At 37.0% G+C, this 20,614-nt stretch overlaps 3 protein-coding genes across 3 annotated transcripts in view; 2 read left to right on the forward strand and 1 right to left on the reverse strand.

Moving 5' to 3' along the window:
* The first annotated feature begins 31 nt into the window (after positions 1–31).
* On the forward strand, positions 32–4,978 carry Smn (survival motor neuron). The gene is made up of 7 exons (XM_074104030.1): positions 32–184; positions 273–429; positions 769–945; positions 1,412–1,579; positions 2,146–2,264; positions 2,976–3,121; positions 3,449–4,978. The coding sequence occupies exons 1-7, from the start codon at positions 140–142 to the stop codon at positions 3,474–3,476; spliced, it is 840 nt and encodes a 279-aa protein (XP_073960131.1). The 5' UTR covers positions 32–139; the 3' UTR covers positions 3,477–4,978.
* Positions 4,678–20,614, reverse strand: part of LOC141439680 (uncharacterized) — a 40,186-nt gene continuing 24,249 nt past the window's right edge. Inside the window, exons 2-4 of the mRNA XM_074104027.1 lie at positions 10,191–10,276; positions 8,309–8,633; positions 4,678–6,842 (exon numbers count right to left, since the gene is read on the reverse strand). Coding sequence (XP_073960128.1) covers positions 6,737–6,842; positions 8,309–8,633; positions 10,191–10,276 — 517 coding nt within the window. The 3' untranslated portion in view covers positions 4,678–6,736. The remainder of the gene's footprint in view (positions 6,843–8,308; positions 8,634–10,190; positions 10,277–20,614) is intronic.
* The window catches only part of LOC141439677 (spermine oxidase-like), a 46,069-nt gene continuing 42,475 nt past the window's right edge, over positions 17,021–20,614 (forward strand). The window contains exon 1 of the mRNA XM_074104020.1: positions 17,021–17,082. The gene's annotated coding sequence lies outside the window, so the exon portion shown is untranslated. The remainder of the gene's footprint in view (positions 17,083–20,614) is intronic.

The following is a 20,614-nucleotide window of genomic DNA, read 5'->3' on the forward strand; positions in this document are numbered from 1 at the left end:
TGTGTCTGTCATGTCAGGTCAAGACAATCGTCTGTCAGTGTCAGTGTCAAAATAATAAATAACGTTTTTGCCGAGCGTGCGAACAACAAAAAAAACGTAAAATTAAAAGTAAATTAAGAAACTCATCCAAATTCTAACTATGTCTACGAGCAAAATTTTGTTCGAAAAAGGCAGGCGAATGATGGTATATTTCTACACATTTTGCCTTAGAATTGTTTAGTTTAAATCACATGATTCTCGGGAGGTTTTTGTAACATTCCATTCCTTTTCAGTCTGAATCAGATCTCGAAATTGAGGTTGATGCCGACGACGACGTATGGGATGATAGAAAACTTAACGACGCTTACGATAAAGCGTTGAAAATAGCCAGTGCCGAGGTCGCTAAAAGGGTCGCCATGACGACGAATACCCGCCCTGATGCCCGGGATGGTAAATATAACTTACCCTACTAATGTTATACGTGTGTGTTTGTTACACATCCCCGCTAAAATGGCTGGACGGATAAGTATGAAATTTGCTATATGGGCAGCTGGATATCTGGAATAACACATAGGCTACTTTATAATCTAATATTCTCAAGAGATCAGGATCTAAAATAGATAATATTGTGACTATTTCATTATTACTGAAGTGGTTGATTGCAGATAATATAAAAAAAGTAAACTACTACCCCTTTTCCATGGTTCTCTGCTGCCACACCATGCTACCGCTATCAGGGAGGTCAGTTAGCAGTTCATCATGTCTATTAATCAATTATTTCGCCATCAGATCACAAAAAACCCAGAAAAGAGAAATTATCAAAACCCAGTGCATCAAAGATGCCTAAGAAGGAGGAATGGAAGCCTGGCATGGGTTGCCGAGCTCTATATGAAGAGGATGGACTGGAATATGAGGCTTTCGTCCTGCGGATAATCAATGAGAAAGAGTGTGTCGTAAGATTTTTAGGTTAGTTTTTGATTTATTTTATTTTAACCATGTGTTTAACTTCATTTCTAATGTCTATTGACTATTGATCATACTGACTGTTTTCCATGACATAAGACTGACATGATCCTACAAATTGATATTGTCAAATGTGTAATCAATAACTATTTATTTTGAATTTTACAGTTTTTTAATTTATGTCAAAACCATCTCACAATAGTTGTTCAATGAAATGAAATGATATTTATTCCAGACATAAGTTACTAAAATTTAATTAAAAGTAAATAAGTAAATTCTAAGGTAAACTGATTAAATTGAATTAATGGTGTCAAATACTCTATTATGCTCTTAGATAATTTAAGACTATGCTCATAGTCTAGCAACCTTATTAAGTAAGAGTTTTGTCAAACGTGCAAATCAGAGGCACCTGAAATAACATTGGTAAAGTAAAGACCCAACACTAATAGTGTTTTCAAACCTATTCCAGGCTATGATAACTGCGAAATTGTGCCCATCAATACATTAAAAGAAAGCCTTGGTAAGAAAGAGCGGCAGAAGCAGATTGAACAAGCCACTGTGAAGACTGACGATCAGACCAACAACATGGAGTGGAAGGAGGTGGAGAGTGACAGAGTTCCTAGTCCTGGTAGCACAGGTTAGGCATATTATCTATTTTTAAGGAGTCTTTATCTCTGTTCATTCCAAACTCTTGTCATTTATGAACCAATTGCGAAATATTTTTAGTGCTTCATTTGGTCTAATATAAGTTTGTGGAACAAATACCGTTCCTCAGGAAGCTAGTTAAGGTTGTTGGAAATCTGTTTTTTTGTGATTTTAAAATTATCATTTTTAAAGTTGTGCTGAACACAACTTCTAAAATGATATAAATAAAAATATGAAATCATTCGCAATTCATTTACTTTTCGGCCTCAGGTGTTTGACCTGAAATTTCTAACTACTGATTTTAGTATACGGTCCACTAGAACAAACTAAATTATGTACCGGGTGGAACCTTTGTGCTACTAAAATGTCATATTTCGTGTTGCATGCCGCACTTTAGGAAATCATAGTGAAAGTGATTATTAAAAGACTCTACCCCATCACAAGAATTAGTTTGTTTGACTGTATGATATAGTAAAAAACAATTGATTTACAATCTACAATAATAAAATATTTGAATTTATTTGAATTTGAATTTTACTCATGGATATTATGTTGCAGAATTATCATTCCAAAGAAAAAAGAAGTCACCCAAAAAGAAGAAGAATCAAAAGCCCACCAATGTCTTTGAGATGCCAGAAATGCCATTCCAGATGCCAAACTTCAGTATGATGCCAAATGTGAGTTGCCTTTCAAGATTAATAATATAATGGGCTAGTTTTCCAATAACATTTTGTTAAAAATGTAATTTACAATCCAAACTTTTTAGGCTGACTGTACTTGCATTGTCATCCAAGCTAAATTTCCGTACCAAATTTCAAGTTGATGTCATTAACCCTTGAGGATGTTCCGTCCTGTGGTGATGATCCTGGCTGGACCACGAAAATGTCACTGCACTACCAAACTTACAACATTTTACACAATGTGCATGAAGCTATTTAATAAATTGCCTCTAGATTTGCAACAGTTGCCGTTTATTAAGTTCCAAAATGGCTTAAGAAAATTGTTATGCAAGGATCAGTATTATAATGTAAAAATATTCCATCCAAATAATTTATAACATTTGCATGCTAGTACATATTTGTTGATATAATAAATAATACTTATAGCAGAATAAGTTACGAACAGTAAGTTATAATTGTAATCAACCATCTTTTTGACTGTATTATTCTATGCAAATAAAGAAGTTTGAAGTTTATTTTATTGTCACCAGAGAGGCCGCATTGCCTAACGTTTCTAGCTTTCGCATTTTTCAACAGGCGTGCACTTAAGCCTCGAAAAAAAGAAAGAAAAAAAAAACCCGCTCTGTGCAAACCGCGTCAGCTAGCGTACGCCCTTAGACGTCGTAGAAGTTTAGTTTCCCACAATTTCAATGTGTTCTTGGTCAACAGCTGGGCTCTCTGGATCTGCCGATGCCGCCGCCGCCGCCCATGGCGCTTCCAGACCAAGTAGACTCCGAGGACCAGGCTGTCTCCTCAATGCTGCTCAGTTGGTACATGAGCGGCTACTATACGGGACTTTATCAGGGAATGAAGAGGTATATGAACTTGTATTAGCTTTAACCGCATTAGAAATACCTTTAGAGTGTGGCCTGAAAAAAAGTTACGGGACATATTTTTTAGAACACAATGTTTGGCCGGACATCATGTGTTGATTGCAGACGAATTTAACATGTCATCTTATAAGCTGACATAACGTTTTTGGGCAGCAATAGAGTTAAAGTATCAAAAGATTGATTTTTTCGCCGTTAGCAAAGATATTCCGGACCAATAACATGTGTTGCCGAAACGAAACGTTAGTTTTTACGCTGGTAATTCTCATGTTGTTGGTGGTCAAAAAAATGTTTTTTTTTTCTTTTTTTCAGAGCACAGCAAGGCCGTAAGCGTCTATAATTCGAAAACCAATCTCCCTTTACATTTAAGTTATCAATAGTTATCATTAATACAGTAAAAGTCAACGCCACTTTCAAAAATATGTATATTTTTAGTTTCACATAACATGAGCTTAAAATAAAAAATAGAAATGCTGTTACTAGTTAAAAATAAATTAAATTATGCCTCCAGATTTACCTTTAATTATGTACAAAATTTACATATTCAATAGGTTTTTTTTTTGTTACAGATATTTTTTTCATAATAAAATGTTATATTTTTGGTGGGATTCTGAAATATAACCAATACTATATTAATTTCTTTTAGTTTTACCTTAGAGTAGATTTTAAGAAGTATGCTAGGTTTTGTACCAGACAACATCTGTCTTTCTCACACTTGACTAGTTGGGAAAGGACGGATAATTTTGTATAATATTAAAATTCTCAGATTATTAAGCCCGCCTGTACCAAGAAAAAATCGTGTTGATAAAACCAAAAACCTACAAATAGCTTTTATTAGGCACTGTTGGGTTTCCTACTATTTGAAAATTGTGTGTGAAGTAGGTATTTTTGTTTTTTTTTTGTTGGTCATGTCTACCGAATAGAAGATAGAGTTCGGAAAGGTCCCATACTTGATTTTTAGTAGAATCGGTGTCTCCTTTACGATGTGTAAACCAGGGATGTAACGGGTGTGGTTTTATCGGAACCGAAAGCGGAACCAGATGTTTTCAATTTAGTTTATCTGAACCGGAAACGGAATCGGAACCGAAAACGGAACCGGAACCAGAATCAGAGCCTGAGTCATAGGTGGACGAGATGTTAAGGTTCAGAAACATTACATAATTATTAGCCCTCGGTATGTTTTTGATGTACGTCGCTCATGTCCAGTCGCCGCGCTAAGCATTGACATCCGATATAAATTCCGTTTCAAAAGTAACGGAACCGGAACCGAAACGGATGTTTAATATCAAACGGAAGTTCCGAGTTAACGGAAACGGAATCGGAGCTCCGTAACATCCCTGGTGTAAACACAAAAACACAGACCTGACTGTAGGGTAGTGGGTTTTAACCCTTTAAACGCCATTGTCTGAATTATAAGACAAAAATTATCCAGCTCATTTCGCCGCAGTCTTATAATTAAGACAAAATGTCATATAGTTTCGGTGTAGGTGGCGATACGGGCACGTACGAATGTAAACGTATTGGCGGTCAAATGGTTAATCAGCTCTTTACTTATATGTCACTTGCTCGATCGCCTGGCAGGAAGCCTTAGGCTAAGTAGGCCAGAACCCTTCCAACATATTTCTTCTATTCTGTGGCCGTGGGCTAATTACTATCAGATAATTAAACAAAATTTAGCTAAAATGCTTAAGGATAATTTAAATTTGTGTTGGATAAGTAAGTGGCCACTGGCTATCTCTAGTGTAAACTTTAAACCTTTTTGTCTGCAAAATGTTAACCTTATCCTCTTTGTCTGCAAAATATTAACCTTATCATCTCTGTCAAATGATAGCAACTTTTTTTTTTAATAAAAAAGTTTTTCTTTATGGATCACGTTTTAAATGAAATTACACATCTAAAAAACGTCCAGGGCTCAAACATCAAACCTCAGCAATTTATTCATTATAAACTTGATGTTCGCAAATGTGATAACAAAATTAAGAAATGGTCACAATGTTCCTCTCTAAACTCCTCACTACTTGAACTAATAGTTAATATAAAATATTAATAATAATCTCATCTAACACACGAAACTCGAATTTTCAGTCATTAAAAGCGACTAAAAGTTGAAAGCTCGAAAACATGGCAGGTCACTTATTATGTGAATTTGTGACGATATTTACAAAATGAAAGAGTCCGACAGCAAAGGGTAGAAGTTGGGCATACGGACTATTCGCCGAGAGTGTAAGATATTATGAACACGAGTTGGAATAGCGACTGTCGCGTTATTATCGCAAACTGTATGACGGGCGTCGCTTGTCACCGCGCGCACAGAATTTCGTGGTACCAGGCATTCAGTTCTTGACAAACGTGCGCCCGGGTGACTGAGCGGATGCGGCGGCCGTATTGCCATTTCGTTCTGAACTGGTCTTCGAGTTTGTAGGTGGTCACATGTTGTTCAGACAGTTGTCTATTAATTAGCGGAGCGCATTTGTAATGGTAAAGAAACCCTAATTTGTATATATTTTTTATAATTGTCGGCGAACAGACTATAGAAACAATTTTGTACCTATGCTAAACTGTACCTATTCTTTTTTTTTCATCCGACTTCTACCCTTTCTTGTCGGTCTCTACTCTAGAGCTCTCTCTCTCACTGGTCGGTTGTACTCTTGGCAACAGAAAGCGTCATTTCAGAACGACGGGGCAGTAACGTTTCGCGGCCTTATCGACCAATCTTCTAGTTTCAAACTTGACATTGTTTATAGTGTACTAACTAACAAACGTATCTCTCATATGCCACTTGACAAAGGGCCACATACTGGTCTGAAACATGTCGGGCGTATCTCGACTCCAAGCGACCAGCAAAAGAGCGCTTATAAAGCTTTGCCTCACTGCACACGTGGCGTGATTGAGCAGATCATACGAATCAATATAATAACAAGTATGACGACGTACTTTTGACACTGCATCATCTCATCAATCGGACGCCATGCCCTCAATGAGGGCTATCGTTTTTTGTCTTACTAGATGGCGCCACTGTTGCGTGAGGTTTTTAAGTGTGGCTTTCAAAGTCTGTTATTACGGGCGTGAAAACAAAAGTTTAGATTAAAATCATATTTAATACATCTTAAAACCGTACCATAAAAATATCGAGCAACCACAGTCTTGCGTAGTCCCGTTTTGTTCGGAAAAAAGGGAGGACAAAAGTTTTCGAAAGACAAAACTGTCTTAAAACACAGACATTCATTGCCCCATAATGCAAAATATTCACATAATTATTCTAATTATAAATAAACCCGCGTACCCAAAAACTATGAGATTTGACATTTCGGAGACCTCACGCTACACTAGCGCCTCTAGCGGCGAATTCATACGCGATAGCCCTCATTTGACAAAGATATTATGCACACTACGTATTTTTTACATGGGGATGCGCTGCACAGTCCGACGTTAAAAAATAAATGAGAGGGCCACTTTAGTAAATGTCATTTTTTGATGGCAACACTTTGTTTTATTTTTTTTACTCATCTGTAATAAACGAACAGACGACGCGCGTTCGCGAAGCACGTTGCAAAAAACCGGTACATAAATCAATGGCTCTATATTCCGACACGACATGCCTCAGACTAAAGTGCTGAGCTCATGAGTGTCGTGGCTTAAGTCGATTGTTGCGGCTGGAACCCCGGGTGTGACTGCGCCCTCGCCAGGCGGCGTGCTAGTTGGTGGCCTGAAATAAAAAAAAAATAGATCAAAATAAGCTAACCATAAAAATTTCATTTTTAATTCAAACTTTTCTTGCTGACTGTACTTTTCGTTGACTGTACTTGCATTTTCACCCAAACTACATTTGCATACCAAATTTCAAGTCGGTGCTATTAACCGTTGAAGAGTTCCGTCCTGCGGAGACGATCCTGCCTGGACTACCAGGATGTCACTACAAAATTATTGTATTGTCACGCAATTTACATAAGTATTCCAAATTTCAAGTCCATCTGACTACTGGAAGTTGGTCAAATTTAACTTGCAAGATTTGATTACAGACAGACAGACAATGGGACAGGTGAAACTAAATAAAAGCTTGTAAAAAACTGCTTTTGTGTGATACTAGAGGTGTTATTGTGTAACACACTTGGAATCACAATTGTTTTCACCACTCTTTTTGTCACACGGTATAAGACGAGGCTAGAAAGAGATGGTCGATGTGATCGCGAACGCACTGCCAGATTTAGAGGTCTGATGGCCTTATAAAATGAAGGCGATTTGAAATTTTGATATTTTACTGATTGCCTGATTGAAGTGATAGTAGAGGAGACGTGGAAGATCGACCTTCAGCGATCTGATAACCGGATGAGACATATTTATCGAAACGAAAATACAAACTGAGACATGGATGCACAGAAAAACCAGAAAAAGAGACCAGCACTGGGAATCGAACCCAGGTCCACATATTTGACAGGTGAGACATATTTGTTTGTTTTTAAATATTATTTATTTACAAACACGCCTATGATAGCTTGCCTATCGGAAAGTGTTAATGGCTATTTTTAATTAAATTAATTTTAGTCCATTTTTTTTTTTTTTCTTTTGACTAGGTACCGGATTTTTTTATTCCAACTGATAGTTTCTAATGCGGGTGAGCAAAGTAATTGTTTTAATTCATTGACGGACCTCCGCAAAGTAACGCCTGATTCAATAAATTTTTGTTAGGGGCTGTTTCACCACACATTGATTAATTTTATTTGACAGATAGATAAATGTGACGCCGTCTCCGTCTATTCGAACAAAACAAACAGAGACGGCATCACATTTTATCCGTCAAATAAATTTAATCAATCGACGGTGAAACAGGGGGTTAGTGTTCTAAATAAAGTTTTGTGATTGTAGTAGATACCGTAAACTGCTTCAACTTTGCCCTCTAGTGCCAACATTGCCTGAGTTGATTTAGAGTCGATAACTTAGCACTCTTATAGGTTTTAAACTTTTATCTACACGGGAATTATTATTACGGGGGGATAAAAGTTTTAAAACCTAAAGGGTGCTAAGTTATCGACTCTAAATCGAATCAGGCAATGTTGGGGCCAGAGGGCAAAGTTGAAGCAGTTTACGGTATCAAACATAGTGACGCAAGTAAATTCATCAGGCCATAGGAGAACTGCAATGGAATTTACTACATAATCAAATTACAAAACTCACCTAATAATATACGGGCCTCCTTGCTGCAGCAGCGTAATTGGATGCGAATAAGGCGCTCCCATGCTATGGAAGCTCAGATTTCCCGCTATCCCTGTGTTCCCCGTATTATTCAAGTGTCCATTCATAACCACACCATTACTATTAGGATTCTGCGACGAATTCATCTCCGTACGGAACGCTTTGACCAGATTTGTCTTCTCTCTCTGCCACACGAAGACGTTGTGGACCATAGCGCAGCCGCAGAATATTATCCCGACTCCGATGAACACTGACGTCACTATGGCCGGGGTGGAGTGGAACTGGATGAAGGTGTACAGGATTATACCTGGAAAGAGAGGGTTAGTTCATTAACCTCTTTACCGCCAGTCATCCAGTCGTGACAGCCAATGGAATGCCTCACACGCCACGATCATCTATAGATGACCAACACTCAACTCGAAATTAATCCTTCTGCAATGGAATTAACCCATTATAGACTAGCGGTACCATATGGTACCATTTATTTACGACTTTTATTTTCGCGTGATTGGCCAAATTGCGACGCGTAAGACGGGCTTTTATTGGCGAAAGTTGATCTAGGAGACATAACGCTGCCGATTGTTAACCTAAAACAGTACTTATTTACATCAGTTGCGTGTGATTGAAGGTCAAAGTAGGTGCATCGCAAATTTCGCGGAAAAATGTTTACGCCGTTCAAGTAAGTTACAATATTTGGTTTACTAACAGATAAATAACGAATGTTATTGCAAAATCGTTTAATTTAGTAACATTGCTTTAGTTTAATTTATTTAACTAGTGCCGGTAGGTATAAATATTATAACTACCGCGTGTTAAAGTTACTGGTACCGTACGGGATCGCTAGGCGATTCCCATGCGATTTTTTCATCAACCTTTCGTTTTTTATCTGTTAAGTAGTTTTATTATTTTTAGTAATACACGATAGTGATTTGACATTTTATCGAAAGATCAAAATGAAGTATTATTTAATAATCATATTTTATCGTTTTTTATAAAGTTTTGTCATAACCTACCTCTCACTGGTGGACGTCCGCCAACATCTAAATATTCCCGAACTGACAACCGTGTCAGTGACGCCATAAGGTACGATGGTCAAAACCACGTTCTCATTCCTTCTCAGAAGCGACGAAGATGTGCATACGAGAACTGTCAGGCTCGGTCGAGATTGGAATGCTCGAAATGTGATGTAGGATTATGTGCTGCATGCAACTACCAATTTCATGTAAAATAAACTATATTTGTAACGTCTCGGAAGCTCATTTATTAAATAAATATAGTAAAACATACGTACTGTATGTTATTAAGTTGCAACCGAAGAGGCTGATTTATTAAATAAATAATTTAAACATATTTGTACTATTACTAATTTCATATTATTTCCAAATTTTTTCCTCAGTACGTGCCTAGCGATCCCATATGGTACCAGCGTTTTTTTTCAAAACCAAAGGTCTGTCAAATTTTTTATTACTATAACTTCGTTACATAAGCTCTAATAAACAACATATTAAAAAATTACAAAAATCGGAGACCTCAAAAAAACTCAGTCTATAATGGGTTAAAAATCAAGTTTATTTGTCGCTGGTTTTTCTGTGGCGTACAGAGCACGTCACTTCGTTTGTTTCGTGGCGGTGAAGAGGTTAATAATGGAATTACCACTTAGGGGCTGTTTCACCATCCATTGATTAGTGTTAACTGACGGTTAAATGTGATGCCGTCCCTCTGACACTTATGCTATTTAAACGAGAGTGAGAGGGGTACAATACGAACTTCGATTTTCGAATCTCGAGTTTCGAGATTTCGAGATTATTAACGCAGCAGTCAATCATTTTTTGAACAGCATGAAAAAAATCTAATTTAAAATTACCTGTCAAAAACACTGGTATTGATATGAAGAAGCCTCCAACAGCGCATACTCTTGTAATCGCAGACTTCTGCAGGTATTTATTCGACCTGGAAGGCAGAAATACACATTTTACTACAAAATAACACAACTTCTGCGTAGGATGTCCACCAACGAGATGGGCGGATGAGGTCATCCGCCAGGTCATCTAACCTGGTTAAAGCTGCTGTTAAAGGTGGCTGGCAGTGAGGATGCAGGCCGCTTCCAAGCGAAGCAACTGGAGGTATGTGGGGGAGGTCTGTGTCCAACAGTGGACATTCTACGGCTGGATAATGATGATGAAATCAACTTCTATCTTTGCTGCAGCGTGGGGACAAGATAAGGTGAGGCCGTAGGCAGCAGATTTTGAGGGAGGTCTTCCAGTTGTTTAAGGTTCCGTTACCTGAATATGACAAATTGAACCTTATTCCTGTCACTGACGTGTAAGTAATTGTTTTCTATTTTTTAACCGACTTCAAAAAAAGGAGGAGGTTATCAATTCGGTTGCATTATTTTTTTATGTTTGTTACCTCAGAACTCCGTCATTTATGAACCGATTTGTTTTTTTTTTGCGTTTGTCTCGGAATAGACGGACTATTTACTTAATTAGATATTTTTAGAACACTATATAACCTATTCCTATTAGTTGTACCTACTCGTATCTTCTGCGAAATGAATTTAAAAAAATGTATTAACCAGTGTGTAATCGCCATACGATAAATAAATAATAAATAAACCTATTCCCGGGACGATTAAAAATATCACCTAATCTTTATGCGTAGAGTAGAGCCATATAACTTGATTGAATGGCCTTATCTTCATGGTTAACGTGATCAGCCACGGTTTTCGCACGATAACACTAACTGCCAAGGATGTAGTTATTTGCGAAGATAAACTGCCCCATTCATTTATCATGCAAGGGAAATCCGGTCACGCAACGGTTTATCTTATGGGAAAGTTGGAATAGGATTTAGTCTAAAATTAATAAATTATACATTACCAGACAAGACACCAACCAGGCAACCAGACACTCTTGCAAAACTTTTTAGTTAGGTATATAAGATGCTAGAAAATATTATAAGGCTAAGGCTATACAGGGTGAAATCTAGGACGTAATACAAAATTAGTGTTTCATGTTCAATTAATGCTGGGTAATATAATGCATTAACTCTTTTGTTGAAATAAGTCTGAAAAAATTTGTGGTTTCCATACATTATTGAAATAAGAAATCATGAACAATGTATGGAAACCGCAAATTTCATCGGAGTTAATGTTCATTCATTATATTAAACAGCATTAACTGAGCACGAAACACTAATTTTGTTTGACGTCCTAGATTTCATCCTGTATAAGGTGCGGATATTTTCAGGGTAGGTATGTAATTAATAATCTTAGAATCAATTAACATAAATTATTCACATAAATTATTTAAGTATTGTGTGGTAATATTTTTTATGTTTCATACAAAAATACCATTCCGTCCAAAAATAATCATCCTTGCATTGACATTAACTGTACTTTTTTATTTAATTTAATTGAAACTAATTAACAACGATGCCAATAATCGATCCACAAAATATCCGCATCTGAACTTACTTGAGGCGTCCCTAATTTTATTTTACTTATTATTGTTGTCGTTATTGAATTTATTGCTACTCTTTTATTTTATTTTTAAATCCTCTTGTACAAATTTCCACGCATATATATGTATATAGGTATTTTATAATTCTTATATTTGTCATGATTTATATATATATAATATAATATATAGTTTTTTTTCTTTTCCCGCAATAATTACGCGTTCGGTTACGTGGGTGCACACTCACCGGGGTTCAGCTGAAAACCAGCGCTGCAGCTCTGGTTACAGGGCTACGGCATATGCTGAGCTGAGTCCTTTTGGCATCACACTACAGCACAATATCTCTTATTTTCTTCTCTTTTCCTATTTATGTTTTTACTGTGTTTTTGTTGTGATGTAGTGTGTTTTTCTTGTCAATAAATGTTGTGAGTTTGAGTTTGAGTTTGTGAGTTTGATCTGATTTTCTAGCACACTGTATTTTGGATTTGGTTGGTTCGCCATTAAAGGATTCATCATCATCATCCCAGCCTATATACGTCCCACTGCTGGGCACAGGCCTCGTCTTAGAACAAGATCAAGGATTATTACTGTGAAATTTTGAAAATCTATGGGGATAGTTTAGCGAAGTCGATTAAGAAATTCAGTTACCTAAGGATCAATGCCTGTTTATGACTTATAATGGTTATACGCTCGAATCACGAGTACTCGAAATCGAATTGAACCTCAATTAATTCTGGGATTACGTAGAAAATCCCGTGGGAATTCCCAAAAAGTACTTTAATTTCGTTAATGTTGCGTTAAAACCCCTTGTTCCCCGTACATAACCAACTTCCATTACCAGCACTGGGAGAGGACAAATAATTCCTACTACAAAACCGGGTTTTGGAGTAGGATTTTTTTTTCCTGGTACAAAACCAACGTCATGGTCGGTAATGTAAAATAATTCATAGTACAATACCCGGTTTTGGAGTAGGATTCTTTAATGCCTTGTACAGAACAAGCTTCAGTAAAAAAGCATTACTCAAGCTTATTTTCACAATCGCGTTTTTCCCAATATTAATCGACACAGAAACAATGTCGACGAAGCTCCGCTCACGCGAAGCTCCTGCTTTTATGTAGTTTTGGCCCTTCGGGCCGATGCAAACTTAACATAACCTAAACCTACCTATGTTTCTGGGTCGATTAAACTTGGGAAATGTATAGTTCTGTACAAGGCGTTAAAGGATCCTACTCCAAAACCGGGTATTGTACTATGAATTATTTTTCCTCGTACATTACCGGCCCATGACGTTGGTTTTGTACAAGGAAAAATAATTCATAGTACAATACCCGGTTTTGGAGTAGGAATTATTTGTCCTCTCCCAGTGCTGGTAATGGAAGTTGGTTATGTACGGGGAACAAGGGGTTAAAACAGCCGCGGTTTTATCCTGATCCCGTGGGAATATCGGGATTATTTACATAACTTTAATGAGACTCATGTAATTTTTGGGAATTGCCACGGGAATTTTTCGAGATCTTTGAATCAATTCAACTACTAAATCACAAGTCATGGTTTACGCGTTTAAAGACTAATCCTTACTTAAGTTATAAATGTGAAAGTACAGTCACCAGCACAAAAATATCTGCCACACCACAACGGAGCGTCCAAAAATATCTGACGCGTCCTACCGGCCCTAGAAATATCTAGAGTCGTATCAGATATTTATGCACGCTGTTGTGTCAGCTATCATATTGGTGCTGGTGACTGTCCCTATGTCCGTCTGTCTGTTACATCATCTCGATTAAATAAACCACTGAAACAATTCAGATGGAATTTGATAAAGATGCCAACCAAAAGTTTATGAACTTATGAAGATAATTTGAGACCCTGGGAAGGACATATTTTCAGCGGGATAGTCACTGATGTATTAAACTGTAGATACACATTGCCAAACAAAATCCCCATCAAAGAATGTCCGAACTATTTATTTGTTTGTGTAACAAATAAAATCATCACCCACACAAATTAATTAAAAGAATACGTGACGAAATTTGAACCTAGTCTTTACTAAGTTACAGTTGAATTTCGCTAGCGGCCATATTCCACAATTAATAAAAATATTTACGTGTGCGTAGAAACACTGATCCCACCACACAAACAAATAGAAAGAATACGTGACGAAATTTGAACCTAGTCTTTACTCTATTACAGTTGAATTTCGCTAGCGGCAAAACTCCACAACGCTTGACACTTGACAGCTAACTCCACAATTTCACATACGCATGCTCGAATATGAATGTAAGCCTTATCAGAAAAGGCAGAGGGATTAATTTCACTTGCTACATTGAAGGCGACGTTGCAAGATTGCTTGGATGAGTTTGACGTTTCTTAAGACGGACGAATTCAGGTTGTAGAACAAAGAATGCATGCATGCATTCGGAGAGGACTTTTGTAATAAAAAGTTTTTGTCAATTAAATTAAAAAAAAATTAAAAGGTAACTTTTAAGCTAATTTTCTTTAGTCCAAATGTTTACCGTTTTCGAGATAATCTATATACAGCCGGATTAAGACTATTTGATGCCTTAAGCAATGCACGCCTATGCCCCCCCCCCCTTATCGATATTTTAAATAAGTATTTATTACGACGAAATATTATATTTATGAAATACGATAGAGATTATGGGGAGGCACGAGCGAGCGGATTTTCAAACAGCCTTACCTTTTATGTGCTAACATAAAAAAAAATTGTTGCTGTTTATGGTGCCCCCAAGACGTGATGCCCTAAGCAATCGCTTAATTTGCTTATGGGCTAATCCGGCACTGTCTATATACATAAAATTAAAATAATAAACTGACTAACTGACTGTTGATATATCAACGCACAGCCCAAAATGCTGCACCTAGAGACCTACTTTATGCCCCTGGTTACCGAAGTACTCGTCAAGACGACAAACGAGTCCAAACTCGATGTGGTCGTGTCGTTTATCACAGAGTTCCTATGGTCACCCGCTAGCTTTATCATCAGATCAACTCCATGTTATAATAATATTGCATTGTCATCGGATTTAAGTATACATGCGTGTAAAATTTAAGAAGATATCCACTTCAAATTTGAGTTGAAAGATTCCACCCGAGCAAACATAGTTACATTACACTGCAAATAAATATAATGCTTGTAATAAGTTTTTGTTAAAAATTTAATTTTTAATACAAGCTTTTTTGCCGAATGTACTTTTTGTTGACTGTACTTGAATTGTCGTCTAAACTACATATCTGTACCAAATTTCAAGTCAGTACTATTAACTATTGAGGAGTTCCCTCCTGCAGAGACGATTCTGACAGAACCACCAAGTTGTCACTACCAGATTATTGTATTGTCACCAAATTTACATAAGTATGCCAAATTTCAAGTCGATCGGACCACTGGAAGTGGGTCAAATTTAGCTTTCAAGATTTGACCCAAACAAACAATAAATAAATAAATAAGCAAACAGGGCAAGCTACAGAAAAGCTTCTAAAAATATATTCTCATCCTCCTTGGTTCTGGCTGTTTGCTTCTAAAACCATTGCCAGCGCACGCCGCGCGCAGCTCAAAAAAAAATTGCAGGCTGTCTGTCAGCACAGTTCATTCGCGGGAAATTCGGCGGACTTCGTATGTTGTGTAATTAAATAATAAGAAGCTCGACTAGTGTGAATAAATTGTAAACTGTGTTATAAACCTTGTAAACAGTTTAAAATACTTAGTATGATTTTTTTAGTGTAAAAAACAATAGGTAAACATAGTGATTAATACGGTGTAGATTTGGCGAGCGGTTTATCAAAGTTGGCGTCATTGAGGTTTGTGGTTCATAAATTGCTTTATTAATTTTGCACAAAAACGAATAAACCACACAGTCAGACAGTCAGTACGTTATATTATCGAAGCTTTATAAAACGCAAACTTCAAGGTAAATATTCAAATGACATAGCTACCCGTTGCTAGGCGACTCGGTAAATAAAATAGAGTGACGGCAACTCCACTACACTTTTGTTCCATGTTCTGTTGTTTATCTGTTTCGTTTTACTGATATGCTTTCCTGTGCGTGTGACAAAGACAAGGCATTTGTCAATGTTGTGAAATTCTGGCAACGTTTATCTTTTAATTAGAAATTTAGAAATGGCTTTAAAATTAATTTAAATCAATATTTCTCTCTGATTATTAGAATTTAATAGAAAAAACAACAAATACTCGCTGAAAGTATGATATTCCATCAGATTTGTTCCGTTTTCGCGAGTGATTTTTGCACTTTTTAAAGACGCACGTGGGCATCGTTACGCTTGCACTGACAACAACGTACTGAGAAAAAAGAAGGCCACATTTACCAAAGTGGCGCTCATTTGGCTCGGACATATTCGGACGCGCGACTGTGGATCTACAGTTTAATACATCAGTGGGGATAGTGTTAAACGAATTCGCAGACGAAGTCGCGAGCAAAAGCTAGTTCATTGTAACATTGACCACTGGTGACCCATATGTACGTAACGACCTGCACCAGCTGCGTCCGGGTGCAACGGTTTTGCCAACGGCTCGACTCGCTCCGCTGACTGCGGGAGCGTTCTACTGTACGGACGGACGGTCAAGGACTTTAACTCATGAGCTACCATGGAACCATTTCACAGTAGGTAAACGTTATAGTGACATAGCATTAATTAACAATGAAAATCGTAATGACTTTCCTTTCCTTGGGGAGTTGACATACCTACTTATGGGCACCCTTCGTAGAAGCAAAGCTTGTACCATCAGCCAAATATGTGGTCTACCACCCTAAAGTTGATAATCGTTTGCATGTCATAAAACAAAAATGCCAATAGACTTGTCTGTCAACTTGAAAGTTCGACTTTAGCGACATTTTCATTTGATGGGAACTTGTTTAAAAATTGATAGACCACTTATTTCGCTGATGGTACTATGGGTCTAGGCAACAGAAAACATAGGAGATAAATATACATATGAAACGTCCAAGACCCGAGGGCAAACAATCGTATTAATCGTACAGTTTCATTCATTAGAGCCATGGGTGTAGAAATCATAAGAAAAATATGTCATTTTGAAAAACTCGCGAGATGAACACGTCAAAGAGCCGGTAAGTTTTTTAAAATTAGTTAGTGACACATTTGGTTTGTCATTTTTTATTTAATATCAACTGGCAACATCGTTATCAATTACATCACAAGTGCACCTAAACAAACGAATAAATTAAATAGTTTCGGATAAGATTACGTTATCAACTCGTGCGCAGCTGACGGGACCGGTTTCGCCGACGAATTCCTCACAACAGGTACTGAGCTTTACAAACTTATCCAACCCTGAAAGTGGCGCTAGTGTCTACATTCCCCTTCAGTTTTTATACGGCGAACATTGGTTCCAAATTTCACCACGGGATCGGATAAGTTTGTGGTGCCATACATTCTTGCTTTTCAATGTGTGTTGTGCTATTTCTAAAGGATAAGTACTTAACTTGCAAAAAGGTATGCTCGCTCGTAAATTCAACGTTTAGTACATAGTTTCAGTGCATATCGATAAGAAATTGAACCGTAATATTAGTAATGTGGCTACAGACCGATGCAAATTAAAAATAATAGAAAAACCTCAATGTTGTAAGTACAGTCAACAGCACCAATATCTGACACAACAAGGTGCATAAATATCTGATAAGACTATTTCTAGGGCCGGAAGGACGTGTCAGATATTTTTGCACGCTGCGCTGTGGCAGATATTAATGCTGGTGACTGTACCTATATGGAGAAAGGCGGCCAATTACATAGATCATTGCTTCGTGCTGTTTTTTCTACAGCCACGGCAAATTTTTATGAAGGAACGTTCCATGAATTTCTATGCTATTTTTAAAATCTTAATCGTACTTATTGTAATCTTAAACAATATATCTATTGGTGTGGGTTAGTTATTCGATTCTACTTTCGATTCTGAGCAAACTAGGTACTTTCAGGTTTTCAGTTATTTCCTATTTATACTTAACTACTTATAAGCTTTTGCCCGCGGCTTCGCCCGCGTGGAATTCGGTTATCGCGCGCTGTTCCCTCGGGAACTGTGCATTTTTTCGTGATAAAAAACTAGCCTATGTCACTCTCTGGCCCTTAAACTATCTGTATGCCAAAAATCACGTCGATCCGTCGCTCCGTTTCGACATGACAGACGGACAACACTTTCGCATTTATAATATTAGTATGGATTATTTAACGTGTATACTGTCAATTTCCTTTTAGTACCGTCAAGGACTTTAATTCACGAGCCTAATTCTAAGGAAAAGTCATTACGATTTTCCTTGTTAATAATTGCGATGTCACTATGACGTTTACTGTGAAATGGTTCCATGATGGCTCATGAATTAAATTCCTTGACCGTATGAGTAACTAGCCCTAGCGAAAAAGGGGTTAATTCTGCAGAAGTTGAACAGCTGATTTCGACTTAAACCCTTTTACACATAAAATAGAAAATAGCTGTGTAATTTCTGCAGACTTAACCCCTTTTTCACTAGGGTCCCAGTGTCTGCTTTGATTGAATTTGACAAGTGCGCGAAGCTATTACGGTTGTATTTGATGTGATGAGACTATTTTGGAATATTTCATATACGAAAATTTCGGAAACTTCTCATAATTTTGTGTGGGGATTGAAACTTTCCGTTTATTCAATTTGAATTCCCTTATTTCTTGTAAAATTTCCGGATATTTCCGAGAACTTTTCCAATTTTTTGGAAACTTTCCGCAACTTGCACATCAGTAGAGACATTCGGTTACGAAATACGAGTCAGTTTAGTTGTGATTCGGTGGCGTAATACATAATAGATTTATACCTGCGCCGGCCCAATGCCGCAAGGTGCAACAATGCACCCAAAATAGCCGTCCACGGTACAGTAGCTGTAGGGTTCCAAAGGTGAGTTAAGGACCCGAATTGGACAAAAAAACCCGACAAAAAGTAGGCTAAAGCTAAGTTCAACTACGACCCTACACGGTACAAATTTTCGACAATAAAAAAAAATAAAGACTAATTAAACATGGGAAAGATAGTTAATTAATTAGGTATTTTAAAATTAATTTCCTGTCCTTGTCAAATGTATGTCATTGAGTTTGTTTTACGGTACTTAAATATTTGTATTGGAAAATAATTATGTGTATGGTCATGTGTCCAACAATGAAACTTACGTACACAGTGAAACATTGCGATATTTCTAAAGTGCCACGTTACCAGATCGTGCACTATATCGCGTAAGGACACCCTTGAGAAACCCCCACTGTACTCCAGTTTGCATCGGCGTCACGTGGAGGAACATGTGTCTACGGAGCTTTTTCAGTATTATTGTCACGAAATTAAATTAGCATTTTTTGTAGATTTTTCATTAAATTATGTTTAGAAATTCAGTATATTTGATACTTTCCTAATATTAAACATATTTTGTAGATTATCGTGGACTAGATCACGTGTTAAAGTGGCACAATTTAGCAGGCAAAAATTAGAGGTTAATATAAAATACCTTAGGTAGTCAACAATGAAACATTTACGTATGGGACTTTTAATGAGGCTGATTAAAGTTAAAGTAATTAAAACTGTTCTGATTATATCCGTGCATTTACATAAATACGTCTTAAAAATATGAAACAGCTTATATTCGTTTTCACGTTTCATTGTTAAATATGTAATGTTTTATTCTGGACACAGTGACACATTTCCCATTTTTACTTTTTATTGTTTTGATGACTTACTATTACTACACATTCCTAAAGAATACTGTAGGTACATGTCAACCGATGAACTAAAATAATTTCCTTGCTCACCCGTGACCTTACGATAGCTAAGCTTATGCAAAATATGCGTGTCCATGCAGTTCCTCCCCCTCCACACTGTAAGAACACACACAAATCACACAAACCCGTCTATCACCACCACCACACTACAATGACGCGTTTTGAACTCAACCAGATTTCATCTTCAGAGTGACACAACCGTACACCATGCTACCAGTTGTTAGACTAACAACTTAGCTATCGCAAGCTTAGCTTAGCTTAGGTATCGTAAGGTCGCGGGTGAGCAAGGAAATTATTTTAGTTCATTGATATGGACCTCCGCAAAGTAACGCCTGATTCAATAAATTACATGTCAACCGAAACCCAACAAAATTACCTAAGTACTTTAAAAAATTCAGACTTCTATCTGTCAAAATAAAAGATTTATGAGATTTTGAATTTTATGTGTTTCATTGTTGGACACTTGACCCTACCTACTTACTGTAAAGTAGACCTCATTATATTTTACGCTTCAAATTTCATGCGCCTCGTTTAATATATTTTTTTAAACGACGAAAAAATCGGAGGAGGTTCTCAAGTCGGTAAGGTTAAATTAAAAACCGGCCAAGAGCGTGTTGGACACGCCCGAAATAGGGTTCCGTAGCCATTACCAAAAAATTAAGTAATATTTTTCTAAGGATTTCGTATTTTATATTTTATACAGTTGTTGTATTGTATTTTGTACAGTTGTTGTTGTAAAGTTGAATATTTTGCAAAAAAAAACACTGAATCGAAAAATTGTTTTAGCAACCCCCTGTTTAGAATGGTTTTAAAAGACCTATCCAACGATACCCCACACTATAAGATTGGATGAGAAAAAAAAATCACCCCCACTTTACGTCTATGGCAGGTACCCTCAAAAAATATATTTTTTTTATTTTTATTATACCATTTTGTTGGCATAGTTTACATTTATATTCGTGCAAAATTACAGCTTCCTAGCATTGATAGTCCCTGAGCAAAGCCGCGGACGGACAGACAGACAGACAGACATGGCGAAACTACAAGATA

The sequence above is a fragment of the Choristoneura fumiferana genome, chromosome 21 (genome assembly GCF_025370935.1).
Source record: "Choristoneura fumiferana chromosome 21, NRCan_CFum_1, whole genome shotgun sequence".
NCBI lineage: Eukaryota > Metazoa > Arthropoda > Insecta > Lepidoptera > Tortricidae > Choristoneura > Choristoneura fumiferana.

Coding starts and splice junctions, on each gene's coding strand:
- Smn (XM_074104030.1), top strand. CDS start 140: ATGTCTACGAGCAAAATTTTGTTCGAAAAAGGCAGGCGAATGATG. Junction 185..272: donor AAAAAGGCAGGCGAATGATG/GTATATTTCTAC, acceptor ATTCCTTTTCAG/TCTGAATCAGATCTCGAAAT. Junction 946..1,411: donor GTGTGTCGTAAGATTTTTAG/GTTAGTTTTTGA, acceptor AACCTATTCCAG/GCTATGATAACTGCGAAATT.